General features: G+C 49.0%; 1 protein-coding gene across 1 annotated transcript; it reads right to left on the bottom strand.

Annotated features, from left to right (window-relative positions):
- Positions 1-749: 749 nt before the first annotated feature.
- Positions 750-20,291, bottom strand: THNSL2 (threonine synthase like 2). The gene is made up of 10 exons (XM_057743253.1): positions 20,239-20,291; positions 17,283-19,868; positions 16,829-17,063; positions 15,370-15,564; positions 14,121-14,273; positions 10,392-10,622; positions 6,911-7,059; positions 6,680-6,805; positions 3,621-3,772; positions 750-3,103 (listed from the first exon to the last, which is right to left on the bottom strand). The coding sequence occupies exons 3-10, from the start codon at positions 17,049-17,051 to the stop codon at positions 2,878-2,880; spliced, it is 1,455 nt and encodes a 484-aa protein (XP_057599236.1). The 5' UTR covers positions 17,052-17,063; positions 17,283-19,868; positions 20,239-20,291; the 3' UTR covers positions 750-2,877.
- Between the last annotated feature and the right edge of the window lie 679 nt (positions 20,292-20,970).

Below are 20,970 nucleotides of genomic sequence, written 5' to 3'. Positions count from 1 at the left end.
CGAAGTATCAGGCCTGTCGTGCTGGTGGACAGATGGGTCCTGGGGGCGCCGTCATGTATGCTCTTGTGGATAGTACAGTGCCTCAGAAGCCATAAGTGCTGATGCCTGTAGGGTCACTGTCATTCCTTTAGGAGTGCTTGCCCGTCCCCCTGTGCGTCCAGCATTCCTGCCCTCTCTCTCTGTACTGAGTGCCATGCTTCCGAGTCAGGTTTTCCAGTAAGAGGATGCCCTCCAGCCTCTCCCTTCAAGCCCCTGGGCACCACAGAGATGCGGGGCTAGCCGTTCTGATGTGGGGGTGGCAGGCAGAGACCAAGCTGGACCAGCAGCTCCTTTACATCTCAGGGCAGGGAAAGGCAGCTTTGGAGGCCAGATGCCCCTGGGTCCTTTCACAGCAGCCCTCAGAGTGGTAGAAACAGCGCCCTCTAGTGGCCAAAATACCTCCTTGCCATGCCTGCCTCACCTGCTTTCCAGAGGGGTCCCCAGAGTCCAGGGCTTCAGGCTTATGGTGACATCCACATGTTTGTGTTTGTCTAACCGCCTCCCGCAATCCACATGGGATTTGAACCCAGTCATATAACTAAATCCACAATGCAGTGTGTTCATGTGTACCCAAAGCCTAGATCGCTGCAGTCCATAGAAATACAACGTGAGACTCAAAGGCGAACCACCTATATAGCTTTAAACGTCCTTGGAAAAGGAAAAGGAAGAAGATGGAATCAATTTTGGTAACATGTTTTATTTAACTCCATACATCAAAATATTATCCTTTCAACAGGTCATCCATATAAATTTACTGAGCTATTTTAGATTTTTTTCATTGGCAGTCTTTGAAATCCAATATGTAGTTTACATTTGTGGCACGTGTCAATCAGAACATTGAAGTTTCATTGGAAATACCTATCTGTATTTTATGTACTTCATAAATTTTACAGCTGAAAAAGCAGATTCACACACCTGCATTTTTCCAATCATACCTAAACGTTTTCCAATAACTGAATCAAGTAACAGCTCTGAAATTTACATGTAAATTAATTAAACAAATGAAATTTAAAATCAGTTCCTTAGTCAGACTACTCACATTGCAAGGGCTCCACAGTCACATATGGCTAGTGGCTCCTGAATTGGACAGTGCAGCCTCAATCATAAAGACAGTAGCAGGAAGAAAGCCTGCCCTTGTGAAAACAAAGTCTGTCTCCATGTGGGAGAGACTTATTCATAAACCTAAAGTCCCTGGCCAGGGTTTCCCAAATTAGAGGGCAGAAACTTACTTGGGGAATTTATAAGAACTGAAGATGCCCCACCCATGCTCCCAGATTTGCCTCTGAAAGCCTGGGGTGGGGGCCAGGAGTATGCATTTCGGATAAACCCCAGGACCACACTTGGAGTCATTGCACAGTATCTGGCAGATATGCAGTCCCAGGGGAGCTCTGCCCCTGCTTCCTGCTGGTTCTGAATGTACCAGGCACTGTGCTCAACCACGACTGCCAAAGACAGGCCCACAAGCAATCCACTGGAGAACGGGGAGGAAAGAGAAATCTGGGTGCTGTTATTGTCCCCTCATGTCTATGTTAGCACCTGGTTTGTTTGGTTTATACATAATTTAGTGTACATGTGTTGGGAGAACATATTAAGTTTTTTAATCAATAGGGGCAAATCCAAAAAGTTTTAGCCCTTGTGTTAAACGATGGTTCCTATCTTCAAGGAGCATAGAGATGCGGAGATAATGTCTCAAGTGGATAACCATAAAACCGGGAAGAAGTGAATACACACCTTAAGAAAGCTACCATTGAAGTTCTACCAGAGTTCAGAACCAGGAGTCCTTATTTCCAACTGGGCTGATAAGTAAACAAGACACAGTAAACAAGTAACAGGAACCAAGACAAAGAGCCTGTGAAATGGGACTTGTGGCCTCATTCAAGAAGGACAGTCTCCTAGAGGCAAGTGTAGGGTCAAAGGCGTGGAGAGGGGAGAGCGTGAGTTGTGTCTTCAGTGGAAAGAATAATTTGACTTCTCTGGGGCAGCATGATTATGGAGGTACCTGTGGAAATGTAGGCATTTGGACTTTATTTAGTGTTTAAAAAGGGATCACTGCTTCTCGGTGCTGTGACCATGACTTGGTTTAATAAAGACAGTGAACTTGGTACATGAGCAACAGGGCAGCCAGAGTCAGTTTGAGGCCCATGCTTTCCTACATGGCCTAGATCTGGTGATTCCCAAGCTCCAACTCCTGTGCCACCTCCCCCGCTGCCAACCTGGGGCAGCAGATGGATGCAGGACACCACGGCACCACCGTCATCACCCGGCAGCCACCGTGCTCTGCCCACAGGCCACAAAGAGTCATCATTACACTGAACGTGCACTTTTATTCCAGGGATGCCCAACATTTGATAGGGTGGAAGCCTCCGATGAGACAGGCCAAGACCTCTGGATCTAACTTGGGGACCAGATAAACTAAGGCTCAGAGTCAGACTTGTGCTAATGGAGTAAGCGGCCTCCACCTGCCCAGGTGTTAGGGTCTGGGATTCAAAATCCTGGAGCCGAGGTTGCCCCTGAGCCCAAGATTTTTCATCTGCAGGCCCTGAAACATTCACAGGCAGCAGCGATGCTCCTGCACTGTCCGGCAGGAGGGGCTGCACCTCCTGCAATCATGCACCACCCCCTCCCCACCTCCCCGGTGACCAGGCCCGATATGGCCAGTGGCCGGCAGGGAGAGCCAGGAGCAGCCAGGGAACAGCACAGCCGGCTGGCTCCAGCCCCAGCTGAGCAGCCCCCTGACAACCTCCTGCACCGACTCTTAATGGAGAAAAGTTGCACAAGGCAGCTCAAAGGGGACATCTCCCAGGGTCTGAAGCCTAAAGGAAGCCAGCTCCAGCCGGGCTATTCCGGGGCGTTGAGGAAGCGCCCCCCACGCTGCCGGCTCACGTCCTCAACTGCGTCCCGCAGCATCCGCGTCCAGTCGTCACCCTTGCGCATCGCGGTGCAGCGCGCCTCCTTGCGCTCCAGGGCGACGATCTCCGCAGGAGTCTCCGGGGTCAGCCCGGCAGCCAGCACGGCCTCCGGGAACTTGGCCGCAGAGGCTGGAGCCAGACAACAGCGGGGAGGGCTGCGGGGGCGGGGCAGGTGGGAACAGGGGGCAGAAGACAAAAGATAGAGGGACAGGTACAGAAAGAAGGAGAGGAGGGAGAAGAAGGAACGGGGAAGGTTAGAGATAAGGTGGAGAGAAAGAGACGTGGTTGGTCCCTTGAACTTCTCTCTGCAATGACTCTGCAAACAAATTGCTCCTCCTTTTTGGAGGCCCAGCTTCCTCTCCTGGACCACTGTCTCAGGACACAGTTCCAGGCAGCACCCATCACGCTTATAAAAGCCATTTGTGGAACTTCCCTGGCTGTCCAGTAGTTAAGACACCAAGCTTCCACTGCAGGGGGCATGGGTTCGATCCCTGGTCAGGGAACTAAGATCCTGCATGCTGTGCCCGGTGGGCAGGAAAAAAAGCCATTTGTTCACATTCCTGTCCCCCCTACCTGGGGAGGAGGAGGGCCCCTGAAAGCCAAGGGGTCCCAAGGGGTCCCCCTGCCCCCCTCCCCCCCCCCAACCGAGACTCAGGTGCCCACCACCTGTACCTGGGCTGCTTCCTGTCCACCTGCTGGTAGTGGTAGCTCACGGCCACAGCCGAGTGAGGGCACAGCAAGTACCGGTTCTCTTCCCAGCAGCGGCCCATGGTCTGGGTGATGGCCTCGTCTGATACTGATTCAGACGTTACTGCCTCTGAAAGCTGACAGGTTCCAGTCAAGGGGTGGGAATCGGGGCTGGGCAGGAAGTGGGGGAAAGGTGACAAAAATCCCACCACGTAACATAGGCAGAAGACACAGCAGAAACCCGAATGAAATGTTCAGATTGAATGGCTCAGATTCAGCTCAGAGAAAAATCTGGTTCCCCACATTTCCCAGTTTTAAACGGATTCACTCAAGTTAGGGGAAGGGTAAGTTTGAGTTTCAGGTCAATCCATTTAATTAGGATTGAATTAATCATGAATCAGCAAATTAGTGTATAGTCTTGTTCAACAACCAGACAAAACACAGGGTAAGGGCATTCAAGCGTTCCCGGTGCTTTGCTGTTGGTGCGCCCCCTTCCTGTGGATACGAGAATAGCTTCCCATCAGTTCCCACCCGGCTCTTGTGGCACCTCCTTTAGGAAAGCTGCCCACTACTCTCAGAGAGAGGAAAGCTCCCTTCTCAGTGGTGCCCTGGAGTAGATGGTTTATGTGATCATTCTCTGAAAATGCACTGCATGTTTACGATGTGCTAAAAAACCTGCACATACTCAGCTGCAACCAATAGAGACCATAGGGTGTTATAAATCGTTTAAATACCTTCCTGACACATTAGAGGTCACAGAAGACAATAAATGTATTTATCTTCGTGTTTCCAGCACCTAGCCCAGTCCTGGCTCATGGCTGATAAATAATGTGAATGCATGAATGGTGTTCTGGCAGATGGAGTATCTTCTGCACGTACAGACAGGGAGAGAATGAAGAATCAGGGGATGTGGTATCTGTCTTCATGGAGCACCTCATGTACATGAGGAGAAGGAATGTGGATGTCAGTAAAAACCATGAACCAAATAGGGTGAACTTTGGTTGTGTTATGGTCTGAATGTTTGTCTTCCCCTAAAATTTATATGTTGAAGTCCTAATTCCAATATGATGGTATTTGGAGGTGGGGGGGCCCTTGGGAGGTAATTAGGTCATGAGGGTGGAACCCTAATGAATGGGATTAGTGTCTTTATAAGAAGAGGCCAGAGGGCTAGCTAAATCTCCTTCCACATATGAGAAGGTGGCTGGACTTCCCTTATGGCACAGTAATTAAGAATCCGCCTGCCAATGCAGGGGACACGGGTTTGATCCCTGGTCCGGGAAGAGCCCACATGCAGCAGAGCAATTAAGCCCATGCACCATAACTACTGAGCCTGTGCTCTAGAGCCCATGAGCCACAACTACTGAAGCCTGCACGCCTAGAGCCCATGTTCTGCAACAAAAGAAGCCACTACAATGAGTAAGAAAGCCACTTCCTCGCTCCTCAATGAAGATTAGCCCCTGCTCGCCGCAACTAAAGAAAGCCTCTGCATGCAGCAAAGAAGACCCAACGCAGCCAAAAAAAAAAAAAAAAGGCAGCTGACTGCAACCCAGAAGAGGGCCCTCACCAGAACCCAACCTTGCTGGCACCCTGACCTCAGTCTTCCAGTCTCCAGAACTGTGAGGAGGATATTCGTATTGCTTATAAGCCACCAGTCCATGGTACTTGGTTATAGCGGTCCAAACTAGATTGCATCAAAAGAAGCATAGATTCCAGAAGACAGAAATTCCACTCCAGTCTGCATGGGTGACTGAGCCCACAGAACTGTATCTAGTTCTCGGAACAACCGTTTAAGGTGGACATTGACCACTCAAAATTGTGTCATGTAAGGGACAGCTAAGAAATCCAGAAGGCTTAGCAGGTAAATGAAGATTCTCCTCAAGTATGGGAATCAGACGGCTCACCAGTGCACAAGCTAGAAGTAACACACTCTAGTTCGACATACAGAACTTTGTAATGATTAGAGTTGATGTGAGGTAGTGAGGTCCTAGTCATCGGAGATATACATAGTCTTGAAGACCAGTTGGTGGGAATGTGGTAGAGAAATTAAAGGCAAATTCAACATATGAAATCCTTTTTTTATATATTAAATAAGTTTCCATCACCACGTTACATTAAAATAAAAGCAATCCCTCCCAAGACTCCTACCAGAGATAAATTTCTCCTTCAAAAAAAAAAAAAGCTAATAGAACAATAGTCTCTGGACTTCCCTGGTGGCACAGTGGTTAAGAATCTGCCTGCCAATGCAGGGCACACGGGTTTGATCTCTGGTTCAGGAAGATCCCACATTTGGCAGAGAAACTAAGCCCATGTGCCACAACTACTAAGCCTGCGCTCTAGAGCCCAAGAGTCACAACCACTGAGCCAACGTGCTACAACTACTGAAGGCTGGGCACCTAGAGCCCATGCTGCACAACAAGAGAAGCTACCTCAATGAGAAGCCCATGCACTACAAGGAAGAGTAGCCACCGCTTGCCACAATTACAGAAAGCCCACTCGCAGCAACGAAGACCCAACACAGCCAATAAATAAAAACAAACAAATAAATAAACAAATTTTAAAACAAACAAAAAACAATAGTCTCTGCTCATGCTAAATGGGAAAAGTGGTTTCCAGTTGTTATTATAGGAAATCAACAATGATAAATAAAAATAATGGTAGTTAATATATTAAGCCATATATTGCCAGGCAGTATACAAAGTGCTTCTTGGGTATTATCTGACTTAAATCTTCAACAATGCTATGAGGCAGGCATTCTCATGATCCCCATCTTACAGATGAGGAAATTGAGGCACAGCGTTCAAGAAACTGGTACAAGGTCTCACAGCTGACTTGGAGTTAAGCCCCACCTGACTCTAAACCAATAACCTCTACTGCCTCTCCTCATTCAACAAATAAATCCACATAAAGTGACTGCAGAAGTGCCAGACTGATAGCAGGTACTCAAGAAACAAGCATCCCCTTTCCTTGAACAGATTTTCAAACCCCAAGCCTGGTCTTGTGGCTGCACCCTTTCCTTTCTCCATGGTGTGTGGGTGGCAACTGACCTTGCTGTGCAGCTCCTTGGGTAGACTCACACTTTGGGTCCTTTCAAACTGCTCCATGAGGGCTCTTGTCACCTGGCTGTTGGACCTGGAGAGCAGCCAGAAGATCCTCTCCATGTTGTAGGGCACCTGGCAGAAAGGCAGGGTCCTGGGGGTCACTCTGACCTCAGCCCCTGTCCACCTCCACCCAACCAACACCTGGGTCAGACCTGCACACCGCCTCACAGGCCCCACCTGAATGTCCATAGCTGATGCCAAGGTTGGTTTGATGGCCTCAGATATAGAGAAGTCTCCCCGCTGGACGGTCCTGCGGATGATGTCATTGTAGTTCACTGCCACGACCAGGTGGGTGGGCAGGCCCATCCTCTGAGCGATGCATCCAGCTTAAGAGAGGAGAACAACGCTATCTTAGACGTGACACTGAAAGCGCAAACAACAAAAGAGAAAACACACAAATTGGACATGAAATTTAAGAAGCTTTTGGACTTTTTGAAGCTTTTAGACTTTAAAGGACACTATCAAGAAGATGAAAAGACAACCCACAGAACAGGAAAAACTATTTGCAAATCATATACCTGATAAGGGACTTGAAGCCAAAATATAAAAAGAACTCTTAAAACTCAACAATAAAAATACAAATAACCCAATTAAAAAATAGGCAAAGGACTTGAGTAGACATTTCCCCAAAGAAGATATACAAATGGCCAGTGAGTACATGAAAAGATACTCAACATCATTAGTCATTAGGAAAACACAAACCAAAACCACAATGACATACTCCTTCATATCCGCTAGGAACACTGGAATCAAAAAGACAGATAATAACAAGTCTTGGTCAGGATGTAGAGAAATTAGAACCCCCATACGCTGCTGGTGGGAATGTAAACTGGTGCAGCCACTTTGGAAAACAGTCGGCAGGTTCTCAAAACGTTAAGCACAGAGTTCCAACATGACCCAGAAATTCACTCCTAGTTTATATATACTCAAGATAACTGAAAACAGGTCCACACACAAACTTACACACAAATGTTCATAGCAGCATCATTCCTAACAACCAAAAAACTGAAGCAATCCAAATGTCCATTCACTGATAAACAGATGAACAAAATGTGGTATATCCATGCAATGAAATATTACTCAGCCATAAAAAGGAATAAAGTACTGATACATGCTGCAACAGGGGTGAGCCTTGAAAACATTACACCAAGTGAAAGAAGGCCACATACTGGATGATTCTATTTATATAGAATGTCCAGAATAGGAAAATCTATAGAAACGAAATAGATTAGTGGCTGCCTAAAGCTGGAAGGGATGAGGGGAAACGGGGAATGAGTGCTAATGGGAATAGGACATCCTTTTAGGGCGATGAAAATGTTCTAAAACTGATTACGGTGACAGCTGCACAAATCTGTGTACACTAAAAACTATTAAGTTGTATACTTTATTTTTTATTAATTAATTAATAATTGGCTGTGTTGGGTATTCGTTGCTGTGCACGGGCTTTCTCTAGTTACGGTGAGTGAGGGCTACTCTTCGTTGCAGTGTGCAGGCTTCTCATTGCGGTGGCTTCTTGTGGAGCACCGGCTCTAGGCATGCAGGCTTTAGTAGTTGTGGCACATGGGCTCAGTAGTTGTGGCTCGCGGGCTCTAGAGCACAGGCTCAGTACTTGTGGCGCCCAGGCTTAGTTGCTCTGCGGCATGTGGGATCTTCTCGGACCTGTGATTGAACCCGTGTCCCCTGCATTGGCAGGCAGATTCTTAACCACTGTGCTCCCAGGGAAGTCCCATTAAGTTGAATACTTTAAATGGATGAATAGTACGGTAGCTGAATCATAGAGCAATAAAGCTGTTACCAATAATAATAATAATAATAATAATAATAATAATAAAATAAGGAAAGAGTAGGAGGAAAAGGTTCCTGTGCCCTGATACTGCTCTCCATGCTAAACCCTGCCCCCCACCAGGTACCGAACGCTGCCACCTGCAGAAGAGAAAATGGAGGTTTTGAGAAGTTGCAATGACTCATCCAAAGCCTGCTCAGTGGCAGAGCAAGGATATGAACTAGGTCTGTCTAAGTCTAGAGCACATGCTGAGTTTCCTGACTCAGCCTCTTACTGAGTTTCCTGACTCAGCCTCTTACTGAGTTTCCTGACTCAGACTGAGTCTCCTGGAAAGGGGCTGAGGGAGGACAGAGCAGCAGCCTCAGTGCATCCTAGAAGCAGTTCCTGTTTGCATGGAACAAACAAGGGATTCCTCACCCTGAGAGATGGAGAGCCTAGAAAGGTAACGCCGTGTAGGAAGGTTCCTACTCCCATGGTCTATCTCTGAGGAGTAGGTAAAAGGAGTTAGGGAGAACCACACCACCCAACAACACTCTTAATTTTGCAAAGCACAGTCTTATTTCACGTGACCCTCAGTAAACATCATGATATCCTTGTAGCACGAGGAAGAGTGGAGGTTCAGGAGGTCCAGAGGCTTAAGGCCAAGAAGCTAGTTCCTGATGGAGCAGGGCTAGATTGGAGCTCCCTCTGCAAACGTTGCTTTTGTGCCAGGCACTGTGGCAGATACTGACACATGTGCCAGTGGCATCACTCCCTGGAGGGTGATGTAAATGGGCAGCGTGGTGGGCTTCACCCACGGCGGGGGAAGAAGGCCGAGCTGTCCTTGTCTAACGGCCAGCTCGTCATTCTTTCCATCCCTGTGTTAACCAAAGTCAGGAAGACTTCTGACCTCTAAAATGCTTTTATGATCTTACCTAAGCCATCCTTGGTGCCCATCAGGAGCGATGCCACTAACGGAACCATCAGAAAAAAGTCATGCCCATCAGGACGCAGCCTCGTGAGCTCTCGAGGGTGCAGGCTCTGGAGCCAGCCTGCTTGGGCTGCTCTCCTGGCTCTGGGACTGACCAGTGTGTAACCAGGGGCAGGCTGACCAACTTCTCCGTGCCTCAGCTTCCTCATTATAAATGGAAATAACAGTATCATTCCTGTTTGGCGCACGTGAGGATTAAAAGAGTTAAACGAGAGAAACACTTAGAGCAGTGCCTGCTGCATAGTCAGTGCTTGATATACGTTAAAGCATTATTATAGGAAATGATTTTAATGCCACGTAGCTGTACCGCACTTGACCCTCACAAAGTTCACATACACGCATAAAGAATTTCATCTGTGCCTCCCGGTCGGTCGTCCTGAGAGATATGATAAGCGGTCCAATCTCCCTTTGATAGCCAAGGAGCTGAGTCTAAGGGACAGCCGTTCAGCTAGTAAAGGACAGAACTGGAGCCAGAAGCCTAAGTCCAGGACTGTTTCCACATCACACGGTCTTCAGGGAAAAGATGCTGTGCCAGCCAAGCCCTTCTCCTCCGAGTGGGCAGCCGGCCAGGGCTGGGAGGAAAGTCCATCTTCCTGGCAGAGAGCGCTGCCAGCCGAGCACAGCGACTGAACCTTGACCTAGTCTCCCCATACTCTGCTGAGCGAACACATCAGATCAGGAGGCCCAAGCGCCTCAGAGTTAACCCATCCTTCTCCTCCTGCAGCTAGAGGCCGGGATGGCCCCACAGGGAGTCAGGGGAAGTTTTCTGGGAGCTTCTTCTGTGTAGTTGTCTGTCACCCAGGACCCATCCGTTTCTCTTCACCGTGACAGCCAAAAGCACCTGGGAGGACGGGGACCACAGGCATTTTTCTGGAAAGCCCATTTCTGCCCAGGGGTCTCCTTACCTGCAAGGTTGCCGGCAGCCCCCGTTGGTACAACCACCTCCACAGGGGGCAGGGGGTGCGTGTCTAAGGCCGGTGCACACCGGAAGTAAGCGAAGAAGTGGTGGGCCATTTGCACGAGGACCCGGGACCAGTTGATTGAATTCAGACTCATCAGATTGTGCTTCTTGACAAAGGCCACGTCGGCAAACACAGCCTTGATGGGCTCATCCAGCTCATCACTGTTCCCCTCCACTGTCAGGGGAGAGAGGAGAGGGAGTTACCAGGAACACAAAGAACCCCCGGGGGGTCAGCACGTGCCCACAAGGCCTCCCAGGCTGAGCCCATCCTGCTGGGACCTTCGCTCAAATCCTGTCTCATCTCCTTGTGGTCACATTTGCCATGTTTCTACTGTTATCTAAAGTTAGATATAAAACGTCAACCTTCTGGGATGTTGGGGGAAGAATTCCTCTTTGTATTCCACACCCACTGCCCCAGTCTCTGGGAACAAGGAGGGGATGTTTTATCAGATGGTGAGAGGCTGAGCTTTACTTCATGGTCCTCCATCAGGGTTGGGGGGAAAGAGTGGCTCTTCCCATGTGGTCTGCCCTTCTCCCCTCATTTGGATCACAAGGGTGCAGATTCTGCCCTTTGCTCCTACATGACCGGTAAGTTGGCAGGGGAAGAACTTCTCTGCCCTAAGCTGGGTGTGTGCACACGTTATGGATGAATTATTGGGTAAATTGATGGGCAAATCGGCTATCATTCCAAGTCGTGCTCCTCAACCCAGCCCAACCAGCAATCAAGCCAATATCGATCTCTTATCTGAAACCTGGGTCTGTTCCTCCATTGGATCCAAACTTAGAGGTGGAGGAGAGGATTATTGGGGGAAATGCCAGAGTAGGCACACAGGTTATTATTCATTCCACCCTTCATCATGTAGCAGCAATGAGGCTGCGGGACTGGTTCTAGATCCACGTACAAGCGGGATATTTGCTGGGGTTCTAGGAAAAGGTTCACTGCTTTTAAGAGAGAGCCACAGGAATAGGGCTTGGTTACCTTCAGTAACCATCATACACCACAAAAAGAATGAAGCTGAGGGTGGGGGATGGTGGCCCAGAGAACCTGGCTCTCTGGAGGCAGTGAACCAGCCAATCGGGAGCCTAACCCACCTCTCAACTTCCAGGTACATGAGCTGCAAAAAATATCCCTGTTCAAGCCAGTCTGAGTTAGATTTTCTGTTTCTTCCAACCAAAAACATCCCAAATAATATACAACTAGCACTGGCTGATTATCCTGTGCTTGAGAAGAATCAAGTGCACAATGGAAATTCGTGACTTTAGAAAACACCAGCGACCAACACACAACAACCCAGGTGGCCCACCTCTACTCCCCGAGCTCACCAGCCCAAGGCAAAACACACACCCACTGTTTGCTCCTGAACTAGCCCACGTCCTCCTGGAAACCAAGTCAGAAGATTCCAGAAAGGAAAGGAAGAACTTGAACAGCGCTGTTTAGAAACAAAAACTAATTACTTTAAAGATCCCTGCCTTGAAGCTCAGAACATGTATGAAACAGAAATGCCCCTTCAACTCCAGCATAGGCACATTTATGACGTACTGCATTCATCACCATGCACATCTGCCACGATTTCTCTTTTCTTTCTTCCTTTACTTTTTTCTTTCTAAATTTTCTGGCCATGCGGGATCTTAGTTCCCCAACAAGGAATTGAACCCACGCCCCCTTCATTGGAAGCACAGAGTCTTAACCACTGGACCGTCAGAGAAATCTCTGCCACTATTTTTCAAATATGCACCATCCTCCAACCCATGGTCAGGAATGGCACTTCTATACATGCCCTTAGGGAAACACCTTCCAATATCTGTATACAAGGAGAGAAGGGCATAGGTGCAGAATAGAGGTGCACAAAGCTATTCTCTGCTTTGATTCTAGGCAAAAACAGCCCTAGATTCATAAACAGCAATTTTGGTGCTTAGGGTGTAACAGGGACCTTCAGGAACCTGAATCTTGTGCATTAAAATCTTGCCATGATGACAGGAAAATGCAGCCAGATATGGGCAACTAATTACCAAGGCTAATGTGGAAGATTTTTGCAAACACCTGCCTTAGCTAAACCATAAACTTTTCACTGGAATGTGTAGGTGCTTGCTAAAGAAAAGAGGAGAAGGGGCTTTCTGTTTGCCTTGAACAAATGGACAAAGAATAGTCATGCGACTCCCATGGGTAAGGTTTGTTTTCACTGTGTTTTTGGTCCTTGACAAAACCACTGTTACATAAAAAAAAATCCTCTATGGGATTGTAACAGGAGGCCAGGCCAGCTACAGAAGGAAGGTCTTCTGTCACCATGTTTGCTGTCCTGCCAGGTGAGTGATCAAACCAAGCCAGGCCCCCCGGACAGCTTGCCCAAGGCCACGACGTATAAAACCTCACCAAGACCCCTGCTGCTCATCTTCCCACCCCTACCTTGGGGCTCCCTGGGGTGTAGTGGGGTGTAAGAGGTAGAAATAAAAAATAAACAGTACAGCTCTGCTCAAACTCAGCCCGCCTTCCTACATTCTTGAACTCCGTAATGATTACACGCACTTGGAAGAGATGGCCAGACATTAAGGAGACAGTTTTTTGCCTCTCTGTGAGCACAAAATGCTACAATGCCTGATGTGGCTCAGGAAGGGGGGTCACTAGCGATGGGTCCCACCGAGTAGCTTCCTGTTTTAAATACTTAGACCTGCTAACCAAGTGCACAGCTTAGTTGAGTGAATACCACATGAGCTGCCAACATGTAATGACACATTCTTTTAAAATATTTATCTAACGTGTTTTTGCCCTCTGAACTACGGTGCCCTCTGAACTTCAGTGCCCTCTGAACTTCAGTGCTCCAGGACAACAGCCAAGTTATCTGGCTCAGGCTATGGCTCTGGGTGGCTGCCTGTAGACATGGCACCAGCAGGTTGAACGTGCATGGAGGTGGCACTCTTTGGCGTGTGGTTTGAAACCCGCCCTTCCTCAGTTGTACTGTTAGTATTGGTTTACGTGCCTGTCGGCTCCAGTAGTTTTTGAGACTGTGTAGCCATGAGCTTGCTCAGAGCTAAGCCAAGGCATATACCAACCTCAAAATATGCCAAAGTACAGCTTCCCTGATGGAGCAGTGCTTAAGAGTCCATCTGCCAATGCAGGGGACACAGGTTCGACCCCTTTTCTGGGAAGATCCCACATGCTGTGGAGCAACTAAGCCCATGGGCCACATCTACTGAGCCTGCCCTCTGGAGCCCACGAGCCACAACTATTGAGCCTGAATGCCACAACTACTGAAGCCCAGACACCTAGAGCCCGTGCTCCGAAACAAGAGAAGTCACCACATGGAGAAGCCCGAGACCACAACTAAGAGTAGCGGCTGCTTGCCGCAAATAGAGAAAGCCCATGCACAGCAACGAAGACCCAATGCAGCCAATAAATAAATAAATAAATAAGTAAATTTTTTTAAAAAAGCCAAAGTAGAGACATGAAATCATCAGTTGTCATATTCATGCCATTAGTATTGGCATTGCACAAAAGAACTGAGCTACAAATAAATGCAAATTTTAAAATAAAAAAATATGACCGATGTAGGAAGGGAAGGAGAGAGAAAGGGAAGGAGGATGGTCAGCTAGTCCATTGACCAGTTTTGTTCCAGCCCATCTCCCAAAACACTCGAGGCGGGGCCACGCCATGCCCCCTGGCTGCCCCAGCACCCACCTCCAAACACACGCACATTCTCCCGCAGCACTGTCGTCATCTGCAGCTCCTGAATCTTTGTGCAGCGACCCTTGGGCAGCAGAACGATGATGTCCACGTTCTTCACCCCCTGAACACTCTCAATGGCAGCACTCCCTGTGTCCCCAGAAGTCCCTGGATGGGAAGAAGGAGGAACCTTCCTCTTTAGAATGAGGGGGAGGGAAAGGAAAGAAATGGCCCCTAAACCACTCCTGCCAAGTGAGGCAATCCCCTGGAGGGTAGGAACCCAGTACGTCATCTGGAGTCCTTGAAACTCCAAGAGGTCCATGGGTAGAAATCAGGGTATCTGTGAACTTGGAGCCCTATAATCTATGAATTTTATGTATTTAAAATATTATTCTAATACAGATACAGAGAATGGACTGGAGAACTCGAGGTATGGGAGGGGGCGGGGGGTGAAGGGGAAACTGAGACGAAGCGAGAGAGTAACACAGACATATATATACTACCAACTGTAAGATAGTCAGTGGGAAGTTGTTGTATAACAAAGGGAGTCCAACTCGAGGATGGAAGATGCCTTTGAGGACTGGGGCGGGGAGGGTGGGGGGGGCTTGGGGGGGGGAGTCAAGGAAGGGAGGGAAGATGGGGATATGTGTATAAAAACGGATGATTGAACCTGGTGTACCCCCCCAAAAAATAAATAAATTAATTAATTAATTAAAAAAAAAAAAGAAAACATGAAATACATACAAATATTTTAAAAGATTAAAATGCAATAAATATCTGCAAATCATTGAAAAAAAAAATATTATTCTAAGTTTCTATAGCCTCCACCAGACAGTCAAAATGGTCCATGGCACAAGGAAAAGCTAAGAAGCCTGCTCTATAAATAGGAGGTTGGGATGAACATATACACACTATTATATATGAAATAGACAACCAACAAGGACCTACTGTATAGAACGGGGAACTATACTCAATATTTTGTAATAACCTATAAGGGAAAAGAATCTGAAAAAGGATAGATAGATAGATAGATAGATAGATGATGGATAGATAGAGCATAACTGAATCACTGTGCTGTATACACACATACACACACACAGTATTGTAAATCAACCATACTCCAATTAAAAAAAAAAAAAAGAATCCTGCTCTAGAGGAACCAGTAACGCACTCCCTGAGAGACATCAGTGGAGGGCATCCCGTGGATGGGCACCAGCAAGGTGGGGTGCTGTGGGGCTGCAGGACGCACGCCCACGATGCACACCTACAACCACAGTGACGTGCTTCTTCTGCTTCTCCAGGAAGTACTGCAGGAACTGCGCTGTGCAGCACAGGGACAGGTCCTTAAATGCATAGGTGGGCCCGTGCCACAGCTCCAGCACGTTCAGCCCGTCCCTCAACCTGGACAGATGGACCACCTCTTTGTGTCGGAATCTGCTGAAGGCTCGGTCGATCAGACCTGTGAGGGGAGGGAGGGGAGGTTGGACAGTGCATAAAGGGCATTTTCTCGTCCCTCAAGTTTACACTCAGTCTCTTTACACTTTCAAATTTGAAGTTTCTATCTCTTGCTACCAAATAAAAAGACCAGAAATTTTTTATTGCAAAGGATACTGTGTATGAATGTAATTGTATAATCCTAGGGAAAAAAGTCTGAAAAGACATGAACCAAACTGTTTCCAGATTCTCTCATAGTGATGTCTCCAGAGAGCAGAATTTGTGCTGTAAGACTTTCATTTTTTACTTTATAAATGTCTTCATCATTTGGATTTCTTGCGTGCATCTATTCTAGTAGAGATTCCATTAAACAATTATACAGCAAATAAATCAAATGTCTCATCTCTTCTAAGTTTCCTTCCTAAAGACAGAGAGTTGTTTGTTTGTGTTTGCATTACTTAATCTCATGCCTGTGATGCCAGAGCCTTGGGATGGTTTACATAGAATCTTACCTGAGGCTAGGGTCATCCAGAGTAGTGTTTCTCAAACTTTAATTGGTAAACCAATCGCCTGGGATCTTAAAATGCAGGTTTTGGCTCACTGGGTCCGAGGAAATCTGAGAAGTCTACTAAGTGCCCAGGCAATGCCATCAGTGCTGGTCATCGAACTACATTTTGAGTCCTCTTCTTCTCAGCCCCAAACTCTCACCATTACGTTATGGTTGTGTTCATGGACCGCAGCTCTAGTATCATCTGGACACTTTGATAGGAAGGCAGAATTCTCAGGCCCACCCCCAACCTATTGAATCAGAATCTGCATTTTAACGAGATCCCCAAGGAGAATCTGTAGGCACATAACAGTCTGAAATGAGCTGGTCCAGAACACTCTCAAAGTCCCTTCTAGAATCACCATTCAGGGAAATAAAATAGCAATCTGAGGGTCCACATGCTTTATATGCAGGAAGGAAATATTCAAACATTCAACCATCTCAGGTCAATGGTAAACTCCCTAGTCTTGAAAAGGTTTCTAAAAAGTAAACAAACAAACAAACAAAAAAGTAAACAAACAAAAAATTCTCTGCAGATCACTTTGGCTTTCATCTCACTGGAGGTGGGAGCCAGAATGAATGAACTCTTCAGGGATATGTCCAATTCTGGGATTCCAGAGTGTGGGAAAAACTCCAAAGTTTGGGAGGTGTGACTAGGGACCTCCTAGGGATTTGCAGCTCTCTAGGGGGTTGGGCTGGCAGAAGAGTGAGATGGGAGAGGAGAAAGCTAAGGGCTGCTCACCATTTAAGTCATCTCTTGGAATGAGCTCAGGGCCAACAAAGAGGCTACACAGCTCCTTCACCAGGCCGGGGTAGGAGAGCACACTCCACTGACACAGGGTCTCTCTGCCCAGCTGCGGGAGCTCCTCGGGCATATAGAGGCCCCCATCCGGAGCGTAGCCGGAGAACAGGGCCCCTTCAAAGTCAACTCGTGGGGCCATCCCCCGAGTGCTGACATACCACATGATCCCGGAGGCCTGCAGAGGGAACAGTTCCAGAGGCACTTGATCTCCAAGCTCAGTACCCCGTGGGGCGAAGCCAAAGTACAGCCACCGCCCTCGGCTAGCCTCTGGGCCATCACTCATCGGGTAAGTGCCCAGACTGGGAGACCAGAGCTCTGTGAAGTCTCATGCGCGCTTCACCTGAGACTGCCCGAATCACCACCTCTCCAATCAAAACGAGGTAATTCCACTGACCTACTGCCTCAGGAGAGGAGGTCCTGGAGCATGCCGGAAAAGGAGAACGCTTGGTCCTCTGATGAGACAGAAGTCCTTGGGATGGGGAGAAAGAATAACAATAATAAGGCAACTGCCATTTTGACACCCCTCAATAAGGAGAGGGCCACACACGTGATTATATGCCCTTTTGAGAGATGTCTGTATCTACTTCTGCTCAAAAAATAATCACCTTCAATGGATTTTTAGCAATGCTGCCAAAAACCTAATGGTTCTCCACTCTGGTAGTTTGTTGTAATCAACTTGGGAGTGTTTAAAAAAATACCCCTACCTGGGACCCTACCTGGATCGCTTAAATTGAAATCTCTACATGAGGCTCCTTGGGTGAGTCTAATGTACAGCAAGGATTAAGAACAGGGTGGCCAACTAATCCCAGCTGGCCTAGGACTTTCCTAGTTTTAAACCTGAAAGTCCAAAGTCCCAGGAAACCCCTCAGTCCCAGGCAAACTAGGACGGTCATCCCAGGTGAAAACCAGTGCCCTACCTCTCAGCCTGATCATCGAAGAATAGTTAGAAGTGCTTACTCTTAATAGCATCTGGCCTTGGCTACCTGGTCGTGTGTGGATGCAGAACTCTGATTGGCATGGAGGGGGATAAGGGTCCAAGGGCACCCCAGGCCTAACTCCGGTCACACTTCACATCAATTAGGTTCCCAGGAGCCAAGCATCATGTCAAGGAGCTGGGCTTAAACTCTGAACACCTTTCTCCAGATCATGGCTGTAAATTCTGATTATAAATCTCCACAACACCTCTAAGGATGAATTTGACTAGACATAGCTCTCAGCACCAGCTTGGACTTATTTCTGTAGCAGGGCCAGAGGGGAAGCCCTGCCCTCTGGGGACAAAGCCACCCGAAGCCTTGCACCTATGAGAAAGGGAATGAGCTAGTATTGACCTGAAGGAATTCTGGTTTCCTAGGCTGTGGAAACCAGAGCGAGTCCTACACGGGCTGCCCTGTGCCACTCCTAAGCCTACAAATATGAGTGCATCCAGCTTACAGAGACAGAGACAAGCTGAATTGTCCAAATCATGAATCTTTTGGAAGTGAAAGTGGATGTTATTAATATTGATAATTGGACTTCCCTGATGGCACAGTGGTTAAGAATCCAGGACACAGGTTCAATCCCTGGTCTGGGAAGATCCCACATGCCACAGAGCAACTAAGCCTGTGTGCCCTAGAGCCCAGGCGCCTAGAGCCCATGCTCCACAACAAGAGAAGTCACCACACCAAGGAGCCCACGCACTGCAAGGAAGAGTAGCCCTCACTCGCCACAACTAGAAAAAGCCCACATGCAGCAATGAAGACCCCATGCAGGAAAAAAAAAAAAGATAATTATGCTGGGACGATGGGGATAAGCCAGAACCTCGTGTAGGGGAACATGTCACAGAAATGAAATTGGGGTAACTGCAAAAGCCAGCTACAGGGAATAAGCAAAGAAGGCCCAGTGTCTCACAAACCAGAACAAGGGTTGGTAGGCAGGAGGCTAGCCGTGCCTTCATTCAAGGGAGGAGATTCTGTAACTCTGCAGCAAGGGTTAGAGCCAATGCAAACTGCTCAAGACCTTGGGGTAACCAGAGCGCGATCCTGCCTGGCCACTTCCCAGGGTCTGATTAAAGGAAAGAAGACAGGAGGGCAGGCAGGGCTCCAGAGAAGAGCAAAAGAAAATATCTGCAGAAATGCACTTTCCTGGGGTGCTGGGCTCTGTTCCGGGCTCCCTGCTTTAGGATAAACTGGCCCAGGAACAAAAGAGAGGGCCTGAGGCCGGGCTTTGGACAAGTCAGTGGGAGCGAGCGGACTGATCAGCACACGGAGGGGCGGCTGTCCACCGGGAAGGGCCGCCGCGGTTCTATCCAAAGACCCCAGGGTGGGCGCCTTCTCAGGCCAACACGGCAAAGCTACACCCGCGATACACCACGGGGTTCAGTGTAGGGTAAACCGGAGAGAGAAGCCCAGATGCAGAAGCAGCTGCCCCGGGACGTGGAGAAGCTGACGAAGAAAGGCAAGCACTCTGGTTGGACTGCTGGAAGGGGGGCTCCACGCATCCGACGAGGGCTGAACGAAGTGAGCCCTGGCGCAGGATTTTATAATTTGCCCTTGTGACTCCGCTGGGCCCCATTCCAGAGAGGAGACAGGTCAGAAAAACGCTGACCAATAATCTGGATGAAAAGCAAGGGAAACAAAAGATCACCGCAAGGCAGGGAAACGTTTCCAGAAAGGCTCCTCCGGGAGCGGGGGGTCTGGGGGGTGTGGAGAGGCGCGTGAAGAGGTTTTCTGAGCAGGGGTGGGGACACGGCGGGGACGTAAACCCCTGCGGGCCAGCGCCTGGCGGCGGATCGCGGATCTCAGACGGCCTCCCGGGGGTTGGAGGCGCTGGCGGGCCCACGGCAGGCGCCGGCCTCTCCAAGGTCACTGGGCACCAGTCCTCCGTCTGGCCTGGTCTTGGGCCAAGACGGTTTGATAAGGTCTGCGGGATGAGGCTCCATTCCCAGCCTCTGAAAAGCCCGCAGACTTCTCAGGGTTGGGGCTCTCCGAGAATTGCAGAAATCCTGCAAAAGGTGCAAAGCGTCGAGAACCCTCAACCCTCCCAGGTTCCTCCAAGTCTCAGCGCCCGAACTAGAGGCTGAAGACAACGGCAGGGAGGCCGCCCCAGCCACGAGGAAGTCAGGGTTGAGCGAAATGGCGAGAAATTCCAGAGCTCAGAAGTCTCGCTACCGATTACCCCGGAGAGGGCGCTGCGATCGCCAGAAGGGGACCCGGGGAGGGGACCCGCGGAGGGGACCCGGGGCCGGCGCGCGTGCTGGAGGCTCGGCCGCTGGGGCGCCCGCTCGCGTGGGGCGGAACCCCAACCCCCGCCCCGGAATCGGCTGGCTGGGCGGCAGGGTGGGAGGGCTGCGGGGCCCGGGCCGGCGCGGTTACCGGGTCCCAGGCTCTGGGAGTGGCGGGACGCGGCCGGAGAGGCGGATCGAGCGCGGCGGGGCTGCCCGGCTCCGGACCTGCGCGCTGGACGCGTCGGGCAGCGCCCAGGCTTCCGGTCGGAGGATTGGCAGGGAGCCCCAGGGCGTAAGAAAGCGGCGTGGGAAGAGGTGGAGGAAGGAATGATAACGAGGTAACAGGGAATGATAACAAGAGGGAAACCATTTATTCTTCACTTGGTATGTTTTACTGACACTTTGTTCAGCGCTTTATTCACAGTCTCTTATTCTTCTTTGCAGCCCTGGAAGTACCGCATCGCCGCCTGTTTCAGAGTAGAAAACCGAGAGCAAGATGGAAAGAAGAAAGGCTCTTATCTTCCCTGAGCTCCATGCTCCCCACCTGCAAAAACCGGAAGGCTGACAAACTCTTTGTTTCTCACCCTAGGGCTAGTGCGTCAGGAATTCAAGAATCCACAGACGGAACAGATGATGGTTAAGGTTTAGACTTGCCTCTAGGCTGGTCTTGGTCACTGTGGCAGGTCCCACTGGGCCCCATGGGAATGGAGGGCATGGCTGCCTTCCGGAGTTGCTGGTTCTTCTGCTATCTTCCTTCTATTTATGACATTCTCCTAAACCTGTGGTCTCTGCTTACTCAAGTTACCTGCCCTCCAAACTTTGACCCACACATGGTGTCCATCTGACATATCCGTATAAGTCCACGCACCTGCCATTGACT

This window comes from Hippopotamus amphibius, chromosome 7 (genome assembly GCF_030028045.1).
Source record: "Hippopotamus amphibius kiboko isolate mHipAmp2 chromosome 7, mHipAmp2.hap2, whole genome shotgun sequence".
Taxonomy (NCBI): domain Eukaryota; kingdom Metazoa; phylum Chordata; class Mammalia; order Artiodactyla; family Hippopotamidae; genus Hippopotamus; species Hippopotamus amphibius.
The sequence above is the reverse complement of the archived record's forward strand: the minus strand, read 5'-3'. Positions and strand labels throughout refer to the sequence as shown.

Excerpts from the sequence above, each read along its gene's own strand:
- THNSL2 (XM_057743253.1), bottom strand. The coding sequence starts at position 17,051 with ATGTGGTATGTCAGCACTCGGGGGATGGCCCCACGAGTTGACTTTGAA. Across the intron at positions 14,274-15,369 it reads GCACGTCACTGTGGTTGTAG|GGACTTCTGGGGACACAGGG; the intron begins GTGTGCATCGTG and ends CTTCCCATCCAG. Across the intron at positions 3,773-6,679 it reads CCAAGGAGCTGCACAGCAAG|CTTTCAGAGGCAGTAACGTC; the intron begins GTCAGTTGCCAC and ends GGAACCTGTCAG.